At 39.2% G+C, this 23,114-nt stretch overlaps 2 protein-coding genes across 2 annotated transcripts; one reads left to right on the forward strand and one right to left on the reverse strand.

The window, feature by feature from the left end:
• Positions 1–1,332: 1,332 nt before the first annotated feature.
• On the reverse strand, positions 1,333–18,221 carry gys2 (glycogen synthase 2). The gene is made up of 16 exons (XM_053414615.1): positions 17,881–18,221; positions 15,677–15,858; positions 13,288–13,479; positions 13,017–13,202; positions 11,864–12,008; positions 11,491–11,608; positions 11,178–11,298; positions 10,927–11,033; positions 10,031–10,090; positions 9,814–9,892; positions 6,654–6,767; positions 5,645–5,771; positions 4,822–4,917; positions 4,526–4,689; positions 3,819–3,899; positions 1,333–2,000 (listed from the first exon to the last, which is right to left on the reverse strand). Exons 1-16 carry the CDS (start codon positions 18,002–18,004, stop codon positions 1,782–1,784), a joined length of 2,115 nt encoding a protein of 704 aa, XP_053270590.1. The 5' UTR covers positions 18,005–18,221; the 3' UTR covers positions 1,333–1,781.
• A 1,224-nt stretch (positions 18,222–19,445) lies between these two features.
• kiss2 (kisspeptin 2) lies at positions 19,446–22,373 on the forward strand. Its single transcript, XM_053414902.1, has 3 exons — positions 19,446–19,527; positions 20,311–20,686; positions 22,120–22,373. The coding sequence occupies exons 2-3, from the start codon at positions 20,575–20,577 to the stop codon at positions 22,371–22,373; spliced, it is 366 nt and encodes a 121-aa protein (XP_053270877.1). The 5' UTR covers positions 19,446–19,527; positions 20,311–20,574.
• The last annotated feature ends 741 nt before the right edge of the window (positions 22,374–23,114 follow it).

Consider the following 23,114-nt stretch of genomic DNA (forward strand, 5'->3'; position numbering starts at 1 on the left):
CAAGAAACCTTTCAGTAGCAAACATTTCCAATTTTCTATTTGCATATCATTCTTTTCCTTCCACTTATGCATTTATATCATACTGTCTGACATCACTGCTGAATCTCACTAATGCTCAAAATCCCCGCAGCCAGATTTAAATATCTGGTGGACGGAATGAAACAAGTTAAATCACTTGTATTTAAACAAGTGCCCATTGTAAGCATGGCTGTCTATCAGTGAATAAAGAACAGTGGATATTGTTGTGGAGGGGGAAGCCGGCATGAGGAGCAGGCAGGCTTGAGAGTGGAAGTTCGCGCAGCCGATCATAAAAACATAACATGGTTAATAAGTATAAAGTATAAATGAGAGCTGAGAGTACCCAGTTAAAATGTTTTCTTCTTAAAATGTTTTGAGAGCATTATCAGGCATCTTCTAGTATATTGTCAGTTAAAAGTCTTTATTATGTTCCTGGAATGTTTATTTTAATGGTTGGATAAATTTCTTTATATTGAACCCTATTAAAAAGCTTTGTGATAATATTGTCAGAGCATTATGGCATAACATTCTTAAAACATTCTTTGAACTTTAGATTCAAACATTTTTCTTAAAATATTGTGAGAAATATTAGGTTACGTTACTCAATGTTGTGGGGATGTTTCCTGGGAATTTATGAAGGATCCAGATCAGATCCTACCAAAGGAGTTGGATTCCTCAAAGTGGGGCGAGCGGTCTATTGGAGGAGGAGGAGGAGGAGGAGGAGGAGCAGGAGGACAGAGCTATTAGGACCTTAAAGTTGCAGTGTGTAGAATTTAGTGATATCTAGTGGTGAAGTGTCATGTTGCAGCTGAATACCGCTCACCTCATCCTCTCCTTCTAAACCTGAAAGAGAACCTTTGGTAGGCTTCAGTTTTCATAAAAACTCAAAGGGTGTTTAGTTTAAATAAAAAAACAATTTGAATGATTTAGATGAAACACACTCGTAAAAACATCACTAGGATAATTTTATACAAAATTTCTGTCAATAGATCCCTTTCACCTAAATCTTACAAAGTGGACCTTGAAAGACAGTTTCTGTAAATGTAAATATGATGAAATCCAAATGTCCATGTCTGACCCTCGCTTACAACCAACAAGCTTGCGAAAATAAATGTTTTGCATAATTGGACTAGCTGACCTGTGGGGTCAAATTACATTTGAATGGCTACATTTATGTATACAACCCTGAGAATAGAATGAGTCGTCAAAAACATATTTATGTTTTAAAGGAGTAAATGAGAGTTATATAGATGAATACATTCTCAAAATAGCTTACTATGTAATTAATAATTAACAATTGACAGGGAAACAGGATTAAAACTTGTGGAAGCATTTTAATTTCACTAAAGCAGTTATTAAGGGCAATACAATTACTGAATTCAATTAAAACAAAAGACATCTTTATTCTGTATATCGACACTGAGATGAATATTCTATGCTAAGGACAACAGTGGGCAAGGATAAAGCCTTGGGGAACACCACAATGCAATTTGTTTGAAAATTGCATCAAATTTCCACCAAGCCTCGGATGTAGCGGATAGAGTTGAACTTTTTTTTGGGACCTTGCAGCAGCAGAAGTGGAAGTACAGTCGGCAGTGAGTACATTTACTCCAGTAGGAAAAGGGAACTAGAGTAGAGTGCAGTATATCTGACAATCGGATTGAGACATTAATTTTATTTTGTCTGTCATCTGTACACACTGAGCAGAAGCACTGGGTGACTGAATAAACCTATGTTTAATCTGCAGCTGCTCCTGGTGAATCTCAGTTTACTGACTCTCCAGGTGGTTGCTTCTTTCCCTTAGGCAAGGCTCCCAGCACAAAAGGAGATTTGATGTTCAGCCGGTCCCTCTCAGCCTCCTCGTCTTCATTGTAGGGCTCGTCATCCTCGTCCTCTGCATCACTGTGGTGGGGGGTGGAGTGGAGGGAGGCTGAGGGAGAAGGGGGCACTGAGTAGGGGCGGGGGTAGCGGAAACCCTCTGTCTGTGGTAAAAATAGGGTGATTATCATTTTATCATGCAAGGGTACCGGGTAGGAAGTTCAGTTTATTTTCATAAACATCCCCTAACAGATTTTTTAACTTGCTGCAATGACATTACCCATTACTATCAGCTGCTTCTCACTCAGCAATGTTATATTTCTGGTCTCTTCCTTTCATTTTCTATTTTTGCTCCCTCTTCTCTGTCCATTTTCTTCCGTTCCTCCCTTCCTCCTCTCCTTTTTTTTCACCTTCCTTCCTTTTTCCCCTTTATTTCCCTTTATCATTCCATTTTTTTCCTCTCTTCCTCCTTCCCTCCTTCTTTTTCACCTAGACAATTATAGCTCTCTCATATAAATCAGTTTTGGTCCACATTGAATCTATTTATGACTTTCATATCCAAATGGTGATAAAATCTGAAGACCAAGAATCAGACGGTCCTTGTATCAGAGGAGGGAGAGCAAAGGTAGAAAGGTGAAGGTCTTATTAGAACAAAAGTGTTCGACCTCAGCATCATCCACAATGACGTCTTGTCATTCATCCAAATGTTACACTGTCAATTACAGCCTGCCAAATGTGGATTAAATCCAACACTGTGCCCTCTGAAAGGGATCATGTACATACATGTTGAAGCAGAGGAAGGCTGTGTTACAGGTTCTCAAAGAACATTTCAATTGGAAATATAAAAAAAATTATTTCACTTTGTAGAGCCAAAGATATTGGGCTTTAACAAACAGAAAATGTCAAACTTGGTGTTAAAGCTTTGATAGATACAATTAATAACTTCGAATATACATTTTACAATATGTCTAATTTTCCACTTCACATAAAGTAATTGGATAGATTCAAAATGTTGCTTGGTTAAAGATGCCATTCAAAATGTTTAAACCGTTAGCTGCTATTCAACTAACATTACCCAGAGGTCTCTGCAGACCTTTGTTTTCCTACATTTCCACCACGTTCTAAAGACCAGGAGACAAAAGGCTAAGTATGTGGCTGATGAACTACTATCACAACAAGCTGTTCCCCTCCAGAACACCAAGTGGCAGGACTAAAAAAGACTATACAACAACGATAGTGCTATATGAATCATGAATAAACATAAAGGAGATTCAAATTGTGATACTGTTGGTTGTGATTTACTTAATGGTCGAAAATTGTGGAAAAGTGACACAATTGATAGAGCTGCACAATAAATGTAAAATTCACCGTCATCGCAGTATCAACATGCGCGATATATACGTATCGCAAAAGACTGCTTGGACCTGCCCTAGATAATAAATTATAGATAATCAGATTATTGAGGGGGCTGTTCAGGGTTTATCCGTTACATTTTTTCAGTGTCTGCATAGGTTACTTACTGTATGGGGTTTATTCTAGCAGCCAACCCAAAACACCTATACGTAAGCATTTGTTTCACAAGTCAAATCATCAATGCGGTGTTCAACAACATTATCGCATGATTTTCTAATATCGTGCAGCCCTAACTGAGAGTATTCAAAACACATGAAATGCTAGACGTCAAGTAGGCAAAAATATTTTATGAGCTTTGCCAACCCCACCCGAAAGGTTCCTCCACTTTCAAAAGAGTCTGAGCACCACACAACCCCCACCTCCCACCACTCACACCCTTGAGCAGGGACTTTTTGGTGGGTAAAAAGATTTCTCCAAGGCTGAATTTACACCCGTGTCCCTGCTGTAAAAGCACTTTAAGTTGCTGCAGTGAAAACGCGGCTACTGAAACCAATCATTTGTCCAGCTGGAGCCGAGGTGGAGGTATTCATTCATTCACTCATTCACGTTTATTGTAGAGTGTGGCTCACCTTCAGAGGGGCGATGGGGTCCATGTTGAACTTCTCTGGGAAAGCTCTGCTAAGTGCCAGATGGCGGGCATGTATGTAGAACTGCCAATCACAAGTCAGCAGAGATGAGCATCAACAATTTGACAAAAGTTAAGTGCACATGCAAGTTTTCTCTTTTGTTTGTTATTAAGACATTTAAGCTTTATAATTGCAAAACTACAGCTTCACAGGGAAGGGTTAGAGATGGAGGTGAATACACTCTAAAAGGTTTTCAGATTCTATCTGATATGTAAATGGTTTTGTATTTATATAGCGCTTTTCTAGTCTTGATGACCACTCAAAGCGCTTTACATTACAGCTTTAGATTCACCCATTCACACACTGCATCTAATCGCAGCACTTTGTTAATCTATGGGGGGGCCTTTCAGGGTTCAGCATCTTGCCCAAGGACACTTCGGCATGCAGATGGGTCAGGATCGAACCGCCGACCTTCAGGTTGGAGGACGACCACTCTACCCCTCAGCCACAGCCGCCCAATGTAGTTCTGAGTAAATACTAACCCTTTGAAAAAAGTGACAGATTAAACAGATTTTAACTGGGTCTGGACCCCATTCTGGAGTTGGACTGTGCTCGCCCCTCTTTTTCTCAACCACAGCTCAGTGTCAAACCTAATATACCTAAACATATCACAGTCCTCCACTCAGTCTACCGCTCATCAAGCAACTCACCCGCCCCAGGTATCTCCAGTCCAGCAGATCAGACAGCCTCTCTGTGCGGTTGCGTTGGATGATGCGCTGGCGCCTAGACTGCTGACAGAAACTGAACATGAACTGGGTCAGCTGGTTACAAGACTCATCGGCCGAACGGAACCGCCGGTCCATAATGTAGACCCCTTTGAGAGAGAGAAAGAGGAGAAAGGAGAAGAACGACAATCATGGACAGTCCTTGAGGATATAACGCCTTAATCTGTGTGTGTGTGTGTGTGTGTGTGTGTGTGTGTGTGCGTGTGTGTGAGTGTCCGTACCATAGGCAGAGGGGTCTGAGACATGCTCCTCCATGAAGCAGCCGAAACCTGACAGGTTGGTGGTCACACTGGGGATGCCCATTACTGTACATTCACCTTGAACACAACACCACACAGCATGGTTCTGAAAATAGTCAGGGTATTTTAGAGCTGCAACATGGATTGATTATATTTTTTTCAATTAAAAGTTGAAATAGTTTTTCAAGTAAAAAATCTGATGGATTCAGGTTCTGCTTTTCTTTGTCTTCTAATGAATTTTTATAATTTTGGTTCTAGTTCATGCAACTTGTACAACACACATTTTCTAATTGCATTTACCAAATTAATTAAATGTAAAAAAAGGGAGCTTAACCAAAGTTACAAATTATAACAGTTTTTTAGCCCTTAAGGATTTGTTTTCAGTGTTTCAGGTTTTTCGAAGTGTTTAAGGGACAAATGTCAAGTATGAGCTGATTCACTTTCTACTCATCAGATTTCAACAGAATTGTAAAGATGGGGCTATCAAGATGTTAAGTCTTAAGATAAATAGCCGTCGCAAATTAGATATTTTTATATGACGTGTACATTGTGAAATAAAGTTTGTTGATTTGTGGAGATGTCGGAGCACTGGGACAGTGTTTAGAGCTGTGATTGCAGTGTACCTCAATTTACCTCAGTGCAAAGGTTGTAGTGGTTAAGAACACTGCAGTGAGTATATGATCATAGCGTCACTGTGGAGTCTCGTGTAACACCTGCAGTACCTCTGTATTCCCAGGAACATGAAGCATTTATTTGGGATGTGCATGTGCATGTAACATGTTGCAATGTGAATCTTAAAGGCTACCAGGTGTGTATCCCCATGGTTCATAGTAGGAGGGGAACACTCCAAGGTGACAGCCACGGACAAAGTCCTCATAGTCCATTGGCAGCAGCGGACTGGTGGAAGACAGGAACTCAGGGTGGAAGACGATCTGAAATGAGGAGAGATAGAATAGAAACAAATGTTCATTCGTCAGCATTGGAATTTATTAGCTGTTCATTAGTCCAACAGGAAGGACAGAATTGTAATGGTTCCCAGGGGATGCATCTTAATGTTTTGGTGGCCTCTTGACCTTGTCATGCCCCCCTCAGGCTGATGCTTCTTCTTGTTCACAATGTTTAACTTTGTGCACAATATACACTACCTTAGATGTCTTTGGTCAGAGGTGTAGCATGCCAATAACGTAATAACACATCTGAACCAATGACGTAATAACTTTTTGCCCATAATGTAATAAGTTGTTATACAATTATAATAAGTTATAACATTGTTGGCTGGTTGTTTCATTATTTGCCGGGTTTAAAACAAATCCTTTAAAATTTTTAAATTGTATTCAATAATGTATTCATATACTTATAATTATTTTTTGGGGGGGGGCTGAAGTTGTCACACTTAAAAAGGGCAAAAAGGTATTACGATTGATTGATTGATTAAGAATACACATCCCGAGTCTGAAGACGATAAGATGAACAAAACGCGAGAAATGCATTCCACATACTATTAGACAGAAAGATGTTTGTGGAATTAGAAGGTATGCTTTCCTTAGATCCATGATTTTTGTGCCAATTAAAACTAAAACAAGCTGTCCATGGAGGCTTCTGTGGCTTCTCATAAAAACAGTAAGAAACACCAACAGATCCACTACCATAATGTTACGATGAATGATAATGAAATATGGTAGTCAGATAGCTACCTTCTTTTATGTTTTTACTGCAAAGTGCTTTTCACTTAAATGCCTAAACGCAAACCCTGCGTCTGAGCTGCAACAGCATTTAATGCAACATGAAGGACACATACAGAATGTGCTGTCTACCTTTACGCGGTCGTTCCTGGAATTGAAGAGGCCGATGCGCCTTATATTGGACAGGATGGGGTCTGTGGCGTCATCCAGCATGTTGTGCGTTGTCACTGGGGGGAGGGTTTGTCGCTGCAGCAAGGAGTGTAAAGTGTATTAAAACAGTAACTGTTAAAATAAAAACACGTACATTTTAGCACTCAGAGTGATCCTTGGTACGATCATGACGTCATTGCAAGGGTTATCCACACTGCCAATCAATTTCCCTCAGGGATATTGACGTCAATCAACTAATATATCAATACAACTTATTCCCAATGCATCAGGTTAATAGACTGAATGATGTTGTTGTGAGCTCTGAACACCACAGGACAGAAATCCCTGCCTTTACACAGCTGTGTTCATACTACATATCAAACAAAGCATACAGCAGAATGACCACACGCGCCTAAAGCAGTGCAATGACATAATGAATGTTTCGGTCAATGGTTTGCAGCCGGTAACCTTTCAGAGTGGGATTCTGAGAATATCAGATCAATGCAGGCGTTATCTCAACATTATCTGATCACAACACAAAACAAAGCCAGCAACGCTTTATTTTACAATCATTTCATTTTACAGGCAGCATGTTGATCAAAATATTAGAGAAGGGATCATTTTAAAGAAATAATATTTGTTGTCATTTTAATGAGACAATTTCTTCTAAGAAATTCCTCTGGAAATCAACACAACATACCAAGTCTTCTTTATCACTTTGAATTTACTCCTAAATTACAGTTGTTCACTGGTGTTTGAGATTTTTGTGCGGCTATGACTCCAGAAGGTTAGGGGGACGAGCCCATCTTGCTCCTAGTGGCTATGCCAGCATTGTGTGTGTGTGTGAGTGTGTGTGATAGAGATAGTGTTGCACACTGTATGAATAAGTGTGTGAATGGCAGAAAGTGTATTGAGAAAGTGTAAAGCACTCTGAGTGCTAATCAAGACTGTGTATAAATAAATCCCATTTACCATGATTGATTGGATACAGAGGGTAAAAAAAGATTTAGTTTTAAAAAGATTTTGCAAATGTAAATGTAAATGTCTGTGGGTGCCTGTGCGTTTGTATTCAGCAGAATATAATATATATATCATCTATTTAAATTGCTGTTATGTGAACAACTCAAATACCTGCACCAACTAATTAATGTGTGAAGTCTTAGACTTCAAAACTAGACAGAGGGTTTAAGAAGTTGGCAGAGACGTACAGATCCCCATCAAGTGCATCAAGTACCTGCTTTGCCTAAGCAAAATTATTCTGCCTAAGCAGAATAGGTACTTTTTGATCCTGAAACCATTGAAAGCACATAAACATAAAAGGCTGATGGGATAGATATTCACGCACAAAATGCACTATTTGCTTTAAATCAGATGGTCAGACACCAAAACACATTGAAAAGATGTGCTATAAAATTAAGTAACTGCATAATAAAAACTGTCAGATCACCTTTAAGTGTAATTCATTTACAGTAGATTTACACTAAAACCTTTTCTGTTGGTGATCAGTCAAGAGTGTCTGTTTTGCCCTAAACATGCACACAACACTGTTTCTTCCATCGCTGGATCTGATGTTTTGCCACTGGAATGGAACCGAGTTATGGATTAGACCAAACAATCAGTGGACAATGGACAACACAGGGCGGCCGTAGCTCAGGGGGTAGAGCAGGTTGTTCTCTCACCAGAAAGTCAGCAGTTCGACTCCAGTCTTCCCAGTTCTGCATGCCCAAGTATCCTTGAGCGAGCCAATGAACCCCAAAATTGCCCCTAACTCCTGTGCACTTCTCATAGAAAAAGTGCTGCCCACTGTTTAAATGTTTGGGTGTGAAAGTGTACCGTAAAGCTCTTCGAGTGGTCATCAAGACTAGAAAAGCTCTATATAGACGATACAGACGATTTACAGTGGATTGGAATCGATTTTCTCTACACTTTAAGTCCACATGACATGTAAGGAAGCACTACATATGCAGGACACATTGTTGATGTGGACGTGTGTGATATAAACAAGGCTGTTTTTGAAGAGCCGGGGTGAAGGAGAAATGGGGGGGGTACCAATGAAATATTGGCAAACAGAAAACTAATCACAATAGAACATCCCCAAATTACCAATAAGAGTGAGCTTCTTATCCATCACTCGCCTCACAGCAGTCGTCAATACCGCTCACACTCCATTTCCGACCATTGAAATATTGACTTTGGAATGAATTAATTTAATTGAGAAAGACCTTTGTATACACACTCAGCTTGTAACTGTGTGCTGTAATATACATCACACTGAAACACTGAAGCTATTGATGCACAGTCTGGGGCAGAGGAAGGTAATTAACCTGCTCTTGGCTTGTTTACGGCTGTGATGTTCTCTGTGCTCCCTGGAATCCCCTTCTTGTCCCTCTGTAATTCATCTACAGCTCGCATTGATCCCTCCTGGGGACATGTCTCATCCATTCATAAAACCAGGAGAATTGGAAAGTATGGAGATTTATCTTCCACAACATCATGTTTATCTTTCCACAGATATATATATAAATCACGCTGGTGTAATCAAATCATATGGCTGGTTCAAGAGGTCACAGCATAAATACAGAGCAGGGCATGCCCCAGTTATAAAATGTTTTGCTTCACTTCAAATGCTTATTGTTCTCTGAATAATTTCAATCTAAAACCGTCACTTAAGTGCAAAAAAATCATTCTTTGAACCAAAAAATTATAATAATAATAATGATTTATATCAACTGTTAAGAAAACCTTCATCCTGATATGGTTTTTGGCCATAGCACAAAACCAAAGTTTAAAATATGCCCGGTGTATTCCAGTTTAGTATGAAAATTGGAAAGATATTCCTCTATTTTCAATGAATTGGAAGACATGCTGTATGTTTCTGACCTGCAAACGCACACAGACTTTTATCTTTGTGTGGATCTACGAGTATGCACAAACTTTCATGTTCAGACAACAGCGATTTACAACGACTCTTTACCATCCTCTGACTGTGTAGGACTAGAGGGTCAATAGAAGAATTTAAATATCAGTATTAGACCCATGTATCAAAATTCTTGAAGACATATGATGGCAAAATGCAACAGAAAACAATGCCACTAATTGTTTAATCACAAGATCAAGAAGAAGCACAAACAGCCTCCAGTACCTGCGTGGAAAAGATGGCTCTCTTCATCATGCTGAAGTCGTCTCGGTCCAGGATGGCGTTCATATCAGGGATCACCCCTCTGACAACAGACATTAAATATATAGTTATTAACAACACAAGAGGACTAATGTGGATGTACACAGCAATTTGATATCAATGTTATCTGTCTGCATTATCAATAAGGCTGTGGGTTCACATGCAGTGTTTATAATCTTACTTTAGAAGAGCATCGTACAGCTTTTTCCCAAACTTTTCTTTCACAGTATGAGCTGTATCCCTGCAACGAAAATTGGGAAATTTGACTCAGAAATACACTTCAGAACCAAACTCATTAAATCACAGACATTATAGTAAACTAAGGCAGCCTCTCAAAATTAATATCTAATATGATGATATCAGTGGCTAATGTGTGAGAAACATTAATGCTTTAGGTTAGAGAGGGTGCCTTGCCCTCTTTCACTGGCAATAAGGACTTCAGACTAAAACTGAATAGGCAGCAGTTGTAATAAAGGTGTCTTCTTACAGGGCCATTGCAGCAATGACTGAAAATGAGTTCAGGTTGGAAGGCCCAGGGATGCTGTATTACTGGCCCTGTTCTTCCCTGTCCTTTCTCCCTCTTTCTTGCTTAAATGCTATCCTATCACTGAAGGCCACAGTGCGCAAAATGTATCTTTAACGAAGATAAATAATGAATACATTTAGTTAAGAGCCTCGAGCTATCAGGAGCTCTATTTCCACCATTTAAACTGCAAGACATCTTACACCACTAACATGCTGCCTTGATATCCTGACCACAAGGCTTTTTGGGGATGTTAAGAGTTGCTTAACAGCTCCCTCTTCACAGAAAAACAGTACATATCAATATACTTTTTGACCAAGCAAGCACTTCCAAGTACAAGTCGGATTCACCTGTGCATACATGCCTAAAGTGTTTCTATACGCAGTGCTTTCTCTGTGACATCACTCATACACATAGTTTAGTATCCTGCCCTGGGTCACTCCCAAATGCAGACTGGGGGAGCTGGGGATCAAACCACTGATCTTCTGGTCTACCGCCAGTATCGTCTTGCTATCTTGTTATTGGACTGTAATTCAAACTACAGTGTGGCTTACCAGAGCTGTTTGCGTATCGCCTGCCCCTTCAACGACTCCACATTAAAGTTGTTGGTTTTGGCAGGCATGATAAAGAAAACTACCACCGTTACATCATTGTTGTGGACCTATGGAGAAAGTGAAGAGTGACAGGATAACAACAAGTGACGTGGACAGGAATGCAGGCTTAATATACAGTATAGTATAAGTATATACTACTGTATCTCCACACAGTACAATAGTACCGAAGGTATATAACCAAAGGACCTCACCCGCAGCAGGTAGTTGAGTCTGGACAGGGATTCGAGAAAAATGTCAGCTCCCTTGTTGGAGAACTCATAGCGTCCAGCGATGAAAAAGAAAAGGGTTTTCTCCAGGTTGAAGTCCAAATGACTGCAAAGAGGTTATTATTGTCAGAAACTCATCATTTCCCATCCGTCCATCCTTCCATCCATCCGTCCATCCATCCATCCACAGTCCAGATATGAAAACAATAAATTCTCATGGCTCATTACTTTAACAGAAACACTGGGTTACTTCAACATGAGATGGATCACAACTACACCAATAAAAAAACTCACTCACCCATAAAAGTGTCCTCTGACAAATTCTTGTATGCGGGCCTTGCTGGTGCAGTGCATATTTTGAAACTCGTGCATGGCAGAGAACTTCTTCACATTTAGCCCATTTGGGGTGACAACATCTGTACCATCAACACAGCAACAGGAGGGCGTTAATGAACGGCACACAGTTAAAATGATCAGTTAGCTTGTCCTGATAGGGTTGCATGAGGGGGAAGGGGCATCAGCAAAGCTGGCTTCGCCATCTCCGGGACATGAATATTCTAAAATACTCTATTGAGTTAGAGCAGGAGTTGGACAGACAGACAGTGACTAAAACCCATTCATTCTCTGGAGGCCATTCAGTACTGGACTACGGCAGTGAGCAGCTTCCCCACCTGGCCTCCTGTGCAGAATGTGGCTGGCCTCCACGGCTGTGATATCTGAAACTGTGGTGAAGACATGAGCACAGTGGACCGCGGCCCTCTCCAGACAGTAACGATGGTAGATCTGTCTTTCCCCGGCCTCCTTGTCAATGTCGAACTGCAATACATGTACACACACACACACACAAAGACACACACACACACACACACACACACACACACACACACACACTCACAGAGATAGAGAGAGAAGGGATAGGCCAATACAGTTTAAGGTGCCATTGCTTTAAAATGCGGCCTCGCACACTTTCCAACAAAATCTGAAATGTCCTTAAGACAAACAATATCATAATACTTTTGTCAAGGGGTTAACATATTTTGTATCTGTCCGTCAGTGATGTCAACTAATTGCAGCTGATTCAGTCACACATACACGCACACACCCACACAAATGGCTGGTCTGTGGGGATATATTATATTATATTATATTATATTATATTATATTATATGATGTTATATTATATTATATTATATTATATTATATTATATTATATTATATTGATCAAAGAAAAGACTTAACCCTTTTCTAATGTGACATAAACCTATGTAGAATTAGTGGATGTTTCAGATTTAAAACACGAGAGAAGCCAGATTGCACATCCAGAAGTACAGGCCAAATGGAACAAAGAGAAGTTGAGGAGTAGATCATTTTTTCAAACTAATTAATTCAGTTTGTTATATTGTATTGATTTCATTACTTTCTTCAGTCAACAGAGCTGAAAATGCATATTGATATGATTCCATTGACAGAATAGCTGGGCTTCCTGTTCAGGCTGGATGGATAATTGATGGACAAGTTGTCAGTATCCATTCAGTCGGTGAGAGGCCTTTAGGTCCATGCTGACATTTAGAATGTTAACAACACACTGACCCTTCGCACGGCTCAATATCAATAATGATGCTCTGAGTGGCTGTAAAAGGCTGAATGCTAAAATGTGAAAATGAATCTGCTGCGTGTGTATGTGGGAGAAGGGGGGGGGGGGGGGCATTGAGGGGATGACGTAGATTAAGGTTATGGTTGAACCAGTAGTAGTTAATAGAACATAATCCATGCACACTCAACAGCACCTATTGGCAGGTTTGTGTATACTGCATAGCCTCTCACCGTGTCCAGGTTGTTATAAAAGTCGGTATTCCCAGCACAGAGGTATCTTCCCAGCAGGGTGGCGTGTGTCGTGAACACCGTTGCTATTGGAATCTTACGGGAGCGGGAGAAAATAAGCCCAGGTCCCGCCTGCCACTCATGGAAATGACAAATAACATTTGGATTGTCTCCAAGGTTGTCTGTCAGCTGGAAAAGAGTAGAGGACAACAATGGTTACTGTTCACGAGTTCATGAGCAGCGTGCTGAACGTCACACAGACAGACCAGCAGACCTCTCGGAAGAACCAGGCTACCAAGGAGCCCAGGATGAGTGAGTCATTGGCCTCTCTGTCATGGTAGGGCAGGCCAATGTTGCAGGTCTGCCACAGGTCCCCCTTCCACCGGTCCAAGTTCCAGGCAGCTGAGCTGATGTCAAACAGGATCACATAGGGGCTGCCTTCGATTAGCCAGCGGCCAAAATGAACCTGCAGTATCATCATAAATACAGAAAAACAATTAGGGGGAAGTACACATAGTTAATGTACATATGGCAATAAACGCTATGAAATTGGAACTTGAACTTCGAAATCAACTGGTCCAGTTCTCATTTGAATTGAAAGACCTCGCTCATGAATAAAGATTAAAAAAACTGTCATTATTGCTGATCATAGAGATTGGAAGGAATTAAAACAATGCTTTGCCTAGTGTCATTTATATGAAGGAATGTACAGGTTATGCTAGTGGTCACCAACCTTTTTGAGCCCAAGATAACTTTTTAATTCTAAACGTTGAACAAGATTTATACCATCCTGATATCTTACAAAAAACACACTTAGGAGGGTCATATTTTTCTGCAGAGAAACTGTTAGTATTGTTTACCGCTCACCTGACTCTGAAATCAAGTTATAATTAACAGTAATTAATTCAGGCTTATTTGCCCAGAAGCATAATGGTACCTTAAGCTGTGATCAAGTCCCGGTCTTGCCCTTGACTCCAACCTGTCTCATTACAATGGACTGCCCATGTGGTTGTCTATTTTCTAGTCTATTGTCATCAACATGGAGGAATGAAAGGCCATGTTGGTTGATTCTTACTTGAAGAGTGAAAAAGTTCCAGACAAGCCCTTGAATCAAACCTGTCTCACGTCGATGAACTGCCCATGTGGTTGTCAAACTCACTTCCATATTGGAATTGAGCTGTTGATGCATGTTGACTGAACAAAACTCCACAGCTCAATGAAAAGTCCGAATTGGCTAACTCAATGAAAAGTCTGAATTGGTTAACTAAAAAAATTAACTGAGTATTGCTTAGCATACAGATTGGAAGTGGCAAACAATATATTAACGACTTTCCTCAATGTGAAAGAATGACAGGCCATGCTATCTGATTCTTACTGTACAAATATTAGTCAAAGTAGTCACACTATAGAACCATAACATGGTTTTAAACAACACCAGAATAATGAAGGTGTTATTGTATGTTCTTCTTCTTCTTCTTCTTCTTCTTCTTCTTCTTCTTCTTCTTCTTCTTCTTCTTCTTCTTCTTCTTCTTCTTCTTCTTCTTCTTCTTCTTCTTCTTCTTCTTCTTATTATTATTTGTGGAGGTGAGGGGGCTGGGAGAGCACCTTCACCTGCACCGGCAATCAGCCAAGTGAGAGCTGATGGCTGATTGATCCTCATGCTTAAAAGGCTGGTAAAGACTCTCAGGACCGAGCACATGGGAGATCACTCGGACAAACTCAGAGACACACCAGCAGAAACTGCTGGCCTCTTTATGTTTGATTTAGGTTTATGTTTGCGCCTGGTCTTTGAATAAAATATGCTTAAAACTGAACTGTTCGTCTCTTGCTGCTGTGGTGAGAGCCCCATGGCATGGTCAACTGCCACACTATCATGATTATTATTAATAATTAATGCTGCTGAAATGCTAATATACTTACTCTATAAGTGTCACTTTTATTATTTTAATTATAATATCAGTCTGACAGAGCTTAACAATGAACTGTTACTGGGATCTCTCTTGGCTCTTTCACTCTCTTCCCCCTAACTTTCTTTTGTCCTTCCTTTTCCGCCCATGTCTCCACTATTTTTCTCCAATCACACTAACCAGTTGAAAGAGATTGGGGTTCAGTAACTAGCCGATGTACCATAGCTGCCCCATTAGTGACTATACATATACATCAGATGCATCTGTTGAATCACACCCATAGTACCTACCGTGAATTATAAAGGTATCTGGTGTGTGACTGCCATCTAGTGGTGGATGATATGTAGGTAGCAATAGACCATACTGTTCTCGTCACCGACAGTGGTCAACGGTGACATTGTTTGATTGGTGTAAATAAAATAAATAGTACGGTTACACAATTAAAATATATTTTCAAAACAACATAAACAGCTAAGATTTATACTCCATATTTGTAATTATATATGGTGGTTTTTGTATTAACCAAACATTAGCTTATAATTGTACAAATCATTGTCAATCAACAACCTTTGTACATCTGTTGGATAAAAAATTTATATGATTAGCTAATGATTATTATTATTATTATTATTATTATTAGTGGTAGTAGTAGTAGTAATTATTTTAATATTGCAGCCCTTTAAGACTTTCAATTTTTTCATTAAAAACAATTTGCATACAGGTATTTGCTCGAGGACACTTGAGACACACACATACCTGGCAGTCGTTCTGGATGAGAGCATCCATGGCCTTCCTGATGGCGGGGTTGGGCGGCTCACAGGCCTCCACCTGGGTCTGGAAGTTTTGTTCGGAGTAGGGCCCCATCATGTAATAGTTCTCCCCCCATTCATCCGCTGTGATCTTTGCCTTGGTCTGGATCACTGTGTAGATTCCTCCAACTGCAGGTTCACACAAGTCTCATGTCTTTCACTCGTTTCTTCCTTTAATAATAATAATATCATGGACAAAGATGAAGCTTATGCCACTGTACCATCTCAGTGTACCAGTAAGGGTCAAAGGTCACCTGATTTATTGGTTTTGATTCTTTTGTGATCTTTGTAGTTGCTTGACATGTCGTTACAAGGCATTGAGAATGAAATCAGACCCCTTGAATTTCTTAAACTTTTGACATTAACCTTCAACGCAGCAGAACTGAGTTGTGACCTGTGCATCAACACAATCCTGTCTATAAAAGTCATTTCTTGGTTTTTGCTCTGATATACATTGTCAACAGTGAGATCCCTATGTGAACATGTGGTGTGTGTCTTTCCAAACTATGTCCGATCAACTAAATATACCTCAGGTTGTCTGAATTCTTTCGTCAATATGCTCAGATTTGTCTTCGGAAAATAATGTGCTAAAAATATCGAAAATTCTAAAGGGAATAACATTTTCAACATGAGTATGAAGGTGTCTGAAGAACAGTGCATTTATCCCTTTTTTTCTTCTTCATTTCCATCATTACCAGCTGTTTATCCCTTGTAGTATTATAAAAAATGATTTGATTTTCAATTTACATTAAAAAAATGTATGTTGTCATAAATTCCAGACTTTACAGCGACTAACTTTAACAAACAATTTAAAAGGTCCACATGTCTCTTCTAGGTTCTTGATATGAGACAGCTTAAGGTGTTTTGGCCTTTAGACAACTCAAATCGAAATTCAATGTTTAAAATGTAAATATTTCCTCTGAGTCACCTGGTTCATACTGCAGTATTTTGTTTGGTTTGTTGAATGATGTGTCAGACTTTTCTATTTTGTAACACACTAAAACACGTGGAAATGTTTTGACAAGACTTGGCAACTAAAAGACAAATAATGATATGAGAGACCAGCGGCTGTCGCTGAGCTCATAGTGACGTCCGAACTGCATCAGAGAGCGGTGGTTATATAAAAGGAGAGGGCAGAGAAAACAGCAGAATGAACCATAACCTCTCAACTGTTCCACAACATGGCCACGTGATGCATTAGAAACAACGAAGCCCTACATTTGCTTTCCAGACACTAAACTCTTCGGACTCTGTAAAGCAGTGATTTCATAGGTGCAGTCGCTGTCAAGTTAAATTCACAGGAAAGAGGAATATTGTAATTGTGATATTTTTTACAAAAGTTATTACTTCTGTAAATTGTAAAAAATCGGAGAGGCCATTTAGTAAAAGTGACCGTCACGTAGACTAACATACAGGTCAACGGTCAGGCTGTGTTTTGTGATGTGTAACCCCTCCACTGTCGAGATGTGTAAAAATATTTAACAATGATTGTGAGTCTATTTTAATACAGATTGTACAAGCCAGTGATGAATTATCGGTGGGATACACACATATTTGCAGACTTCAGTTTGTGCTGCACCATGCGTGGGTTTTTTTCAGAAAAATAGCATTTATGGGGATGAGTAATTGTCATTCTAAGATTTTAGAAAATGTCCTATGCTTGAGCCTTTGATTATATAAATGATATATATTAGAATTCATCAGTCAAAGCAGCTCCTCTTTCATTACTTATCTGCAGTTTAATGTTTAACTCCTCACAGGGAGGAGCCTGAGTCCACTTTCAGCATATTTCAATATTTGCTCTTCCAGGGGCAAAGAGTCAGTTTTACACAAGATATTATCGATATGATAAGATGTTTTACTGTCAAATGCTCTGCATGGAATCACTTCCTGTCAGTTAATCTTCCATGTTCATGTTTTCTCTTAATTTGTCTTCCAAAATAAAGGTGATAATCTATACATTTGAAATAAACAGGCTTTGTGCAATAAGTATCATGAAATGTTTTGGACAGCTCAGTGCAGATGAACACATTCTCACTGCATGGATGCATCAATTGGAACATGTGTCTCATTTTTTAAAGAATTAAAGAATCAATCGGGACACAACACACTTGTGATGATTGAAAGTGACGGATGCCGGGTCAGACTTACCTTTGTTGGTGACCTCCCAGGCCACCTCAAAGAGCAGCAGGTCCTCTACGGGCAGCTCATCTTCTTCCCAGGACGGCAGCACCCCGCTCAGGGACGTCATGGACAAGGAACGAGACAGTGGCATCGTGAAACTTGTGGAGGCACAACAGGGAGCAGCTGGAATGTGAAGCAGTTCTGTGGAAGTCTGAAGAGGAACCCTGCATACAGACCTGCAAGTCAAGGTCCTGAGCTCGGCAGGGACAGTCCACCAGAAAACAGCAGGAAAGACAAGAGCTTTCACCACCACGGCTACTTAGGCTGACCCTCCACACACACACACACACAAACACACCAGGGTGAAAGGTGAGGTGGAGTTTTGTGTGATGAGCCGAAAGGGGTTGGGAAACAGGTTGGGTACAGAGGTACTCACCAATTATAGAAAGTGTTAGCGTGTATCCATTCATGAACCTAATCATCACTCATGCAGTGTTGGATATTTCAGTTGTGTTTATAGTTTAATATTTCGTGGTATCTTTTGCCCTGATTCATTATTATTATAATATTATCATTATAAATAGTAGTATTAATAATTCTAAATCTTAATTTAATTAATCTTAATCTTTCATAAAATGCAGCACAATGTGCATTACAGAAATAAATGTACATGAAGGATATGAAGACATACAAAGAAAAGTGTTGTAGAAAATCATTGGAAAATATGATGGAAATTGAACCCAGTACGAAAAACGTGAGATTAAATTAGAGCCTGTAACAACACGACTTAATTATAGTTGAAATTGAGGTTAAGATGGAATACACATAAAGATAAAAAATGTCCAACTGTGCAGCAGCTAAGTCTTCAACTTTCTTTTAAAAGATACACGAGTGTTGTGTGTTATTACTGAATACACAACACTTAAAAAGACCCAGGGTGGATTTTGATGATTTATGATATAAAACCATACATAACCTGCATTATAATATATCTTTGACACGCAGAGATTTAGACAACACACCGACTCTGAGGGAGAGAGAGTGAAGGGGGGGTGGGGGGCACGTTACACTAACATTGTCCGTGCACGTTTAGTCCTTCACTGTACATACTGCACTCTCATCCCTCAGGGTTGTCAAAACTGTTGTGCAACAATGTCCCAACACCTGCATCAGCAAATAATAAATGAAAAACCGAGACTATGGCGTTAAACAGCTATTCAAACCTGGTGAGCCTATCACTGCCGTCTGCGTCTCTGTACTATTTTATTTTAGATATGTAATGTTAGCTGGGGGTACATAGGTCCCACCGGTTAGTTTCTAAAGATTTAACGTATTTACTTTTAATAATAACCTGTATAATCACCTGTTAGTTCATTTGATATTTTTGTTTATTTATATTTTACATTATAAGAAATGTAATAAAAAAAAGGTACAAGCCCCCTTTCCCTGTGGTATTGTTTTCTTACAATGATTTGAAGTAAAGCTGTACGTCCCCCTGGTGAAGTCTGCAAACACACATCTGTACACAAACACACATCTGTACAACATGCAGCTGCAGCGTTATCAACATGGCCATGTGTACTTTGTGCCGGCATGGAGACACACTGGTGTTATGCACATCTGGATGTTTTAACAGAAGTGGTGGAAAGTAACTAAGTACATTAATCCGGCCCAGTAAGTATCCTGTGCTTCGATTTCATACTACTATTACAGCACATTTTAACGTCGATTGCCCGGTTTAGTTAAGTCCATTTGTTTTCTGCTATAGTAACCAGCTACTTTTTTCTAAAATGCAATGTAGGGCACCTCTTTTTCACTTGTGAGCTCTTTTAAAAAAACAGTGGGTTTCCTCATGGGGCCTCATGTCAATCAGTTACAGAGGACACTTTTATTATGATACTTGAGTAACTATTTAGATTATGGTACGGCTACTTTTACTTATTACTGGGGGGTAAATTTACGTTACATTATATATTATTTAGTTGACGCTTTTATCCAAAGCGACTTATAACTAATAGTACCTCTATACCGGCTGCTCTGGCTGAGGGGGCAGAGCGGTCGTCTTCTCACCAGAAGGTCGGCGGTTAGATCCCAGTCTTCCTCATCTGCAAGCCAAAGTGTCCTGGGGCAAGATACTGAACCCTGAATTGTTCCTCATAGAAAAAGATGCTGCCCAGAGATGTATGAGTGTGTGTGTGAATGGGTGAATGGCAATAAAACTATACTGTAAAGCGCTTTGAGTGATCATCACTAGAAAAGTGCTACATAAATACCGACCATTTATTACTGCCCCGCTGGGTAAAGTAGAATTACAATACAGTTTTCCTAAAGCAACATGGTCCACCCTGTTGGCCAAACCACAGCCCAGTCTGCATAATTACGCATCAAGCCCTTTCAGTCCTGTTCCTGTCTGTTATTTGATCTAAATGTGGTCACTACCTTTCCATTTTCCTGCAGCAACATATCAGCTGAATGAATTGTCTGGGTAGCAAACATTTCCGAGAAGAGGTGATGAATGATGCATTTCAGCACCACGGACGACGGAGAGCTCCGCAATTTACAGTACAGAGACGCAGACGGCTGTGATAGGCTGGTAGAAGGAGGAGGTCGAGGTCACCTGGTGGAGATATAAAACAGGCCTGAATGGAGGAAAGGGCTTAGTATCTTCTGAGTGGAGGAACATTCACACCCAGAGGGAGGATCTGAATCTTGTGCTCACAGATGAGACTTGTTGCTCTGGCTGTGGTCTGCGGCCTGATTATCGGTCAGGATGCAGGGAGTGAGGGAGCAGCGCTTCCAGGATATGACTCGGCACAAAGGACACAAGCAACAGGTAAGTCACCAGAAAAGTTTGACTATAGCATTTTTCTGTATTTAATTTTTTCTATTTATTAGGAAAACATTATATTTTGCTCCAACAATGGACATAATAGTCCACGATTTATGCAAGTACTTGAGGTAATTTATTCAAGTATCTTATTATACGTTTATATTCGTTCAGTCCACCTCAGCTAAAAAATTCATGTCATTGCTCACTTATAATTATTATAACATTAAAATCATAAACACTATAGAAAACAATTGAAATCAACTAATTGTTTAATTAACTATTTAAATGGAGTACATCAATATCATTGTGCGCACATATTTTGTATCAATAATGAGGATAAAACTATAATTAAATAAATAAAATAATACAATTGCTCATATGCCTTCTATGTAATAGTCATCCCTGTACTAGACTGTAGTACATATTACTGCTGCTGTCAAGACATATTAATGTTCTTATAAAAAAACAGCCTGATGTATATATTGGGGTGGATGTGGCTCAGGAAGAAGAATGGGTTGTCCACTGAAGTTGGCTGTTCGATCTCAGTCTCCCCCACTCCAATAAGATTTCAACAAGAAAGACACTGAACTCCATTTGATCCTGTGCCAGGAGTGTGTGAGTGATGTGTGATGGAGAAAATTCTGCACATAGATGCACTATATGAATGAGTTTGTGAATCACTTTGATCTGAGATATTAGTTTTTCTACATCATTATAAATTTTCCTGTTAATTATTAACATTTTACAAATGTTTTTATTGATCTTTACACAAATAGCCTGAAGGATGATTATTTGAAAGGGGAAATACAAGGAGGGATCACAAAATTATTTTAAAATAAAATATTAGTACATCTCAAAGAGCTCAATTTAAAGAGGGGTTTGCAAAAACAACATTAAACAGTCAGTATCCTTGCCCTACATTATTGAGCAATTACCTAAAGATTTCAGCAAAGAAAATCCTGTAGAAAATTGTATCAAGCTCTAAGGTAATTACATATTTTAAAGCTCTAAATAAATAATGAAAGATGTTGTTTGGGTATTTTTTTATGTAAATATTCAATTCAATTCAATCCAAAAGAGAGAGGAGACAGAGACCAGGAACAGCATCAGGTTTCAACTCAGACTAGCTGTTATAATGAAAACAATAAGAGTGATATATATGGATATAAAGATGTTATTAGTGATAGCAGCAACAAGTAGAGTAGATGTAGATGAATACTTTTATTTGAAAACAAACTTATTGAAGCATATATTTATTGTTCAACTAGTTTGAATTGATTAGTGCTTTATGACTATGACACAAACATTTGAGATCACAGATGATTTGTAAGATTTCCAGTCACAATGACCACTCAAAGCTTATTACAGTACAGTTTCACCCAATGACTCACTGGTGTCCTCCATCAGTGGACTGATTTCTCCGTCTGTCTCCCCAGGATCTGTCCTCTCTAAGCTCAAGAGGAGGACTGAGGCCGACCTGGTGGATGAGCCCAGTCTATGTTTCTCCCTGAGGGAGAACGAGGAGCAGAGGCAGCTGCTGTGCAACGACCGCAGGAGTAAATTCAACTTCAACCCGTTAAGCCTTCGCTTTGGGAAACGCTACATGTACAGTAGAGCCGTTAAAAGAGCCCGGACAAATAAATTCTCACCCCTTTCTCTGTTCCCACGAGAACTGGAGGTGCCCACCTGAGAGGAACAAGTCTTTTCCATATGTGTTTAACAAGATCACATCATGTTTCCCTGAATAAAACTTTTATACCTAGCCTTACTTTGAAAGGACTTTGACATCTACAACAATGGAAGATTTATGAGAAAGAAATATTGAAATAAAATGAAATTATAAAAATGTGACAAGGACAAAGGACAATCATTTTGTACAAATGGTTTCTCTTAATGACCTCAGTAGGTTTAGTAAGAAATCTGAATAAAACAAACTGACTTTCTGAAGTTGCTCAATTAAACCACTTTGTGTCACTGCATTGCCTCTCAGCATCTGGATTCCTGGCTTGCGGTGTTTCTGGGTACATTACTAGTCTACAAATGAAAAATAAAATGGAATGGAAATAGAAAAAATATAAACTAATGATAATAAATATATTAAATAAACAAGAAATAAATGGAAAGTAAAATGTATTAACCGGACAAAAAAAATTCAAAATACAGCCTATTCATTTTTCTGTTTGGGATTTATCATATATGAAAAAACATTTCTTTGAAGGGAAGAGTTTTCTCTCTGCGACATTCACCCATTAGGATTATGAGACTGGTTATAGTAGATAATGTTTCAATTCAATTCACTTTATTCAGTTCATGTAAATAAAATACTCAGAGATGGTAACACTTAATAGATATAATTTACCAAAATATGCCAGATTTTTTAAATCAAGATCTATGATTGAATCCCTAAGATATCAGCGAAAATGTCGAAAAC

Source organism: Pleuronectes platessa, chromosome 22, assembly GCF_947347685.1.
Source record: "Pleuronectes platessa chromosome 22, fPlePla1.1, whole genome shotgun sequence".
Taxonomy (NCBI): Eukaryota; Metazoa; Chordata; class Actinopteri; order Pleuronectiformes; family Pleuronectidae; genus Pleuronectes; species Pleuronectes platessa.

Excerpts from the sequence above, each read along its gene's own strand:
- gys2 (XM_053414615.1), bottom strand. The coding sequence starts at position 18,004 with ATGCCACTGTCTCGTTCCTTGTCCATGACGTCCCTGAGCGGGGTGCTG. Across the intron at positions 13,480-15,676 it reads TCATCCAGAACGACTGCCAG|GTTCATTTTGGCCGCTGGCT; the intron begins GTATGTGTGTGT and ends ATGATACTGCAG. Across the intron at positions 9,893-10,030 it reads CTGTACGATGCTCTTCTAAA|AGGGGTGATCCCTGATATGA; the intron begins GTAAGATTATAA and ends GTCTGTTGTCAG.
- kiss2 (XM_053414902.1), top strand. The coding sequence starts at position 20,575 with ATGAGACTTGTTGCTCTGGCTGTGGTCTGCGGCCTGATTATCGGTCAG. Across the intron at positions 20,687-22,119 it reads ACAAAGGACACAAGCAACAG|GATCTGTCCTCTCTAAGCTC; the intron begins GTAAGTCACCAG and ends CTGTCTCCCCAG.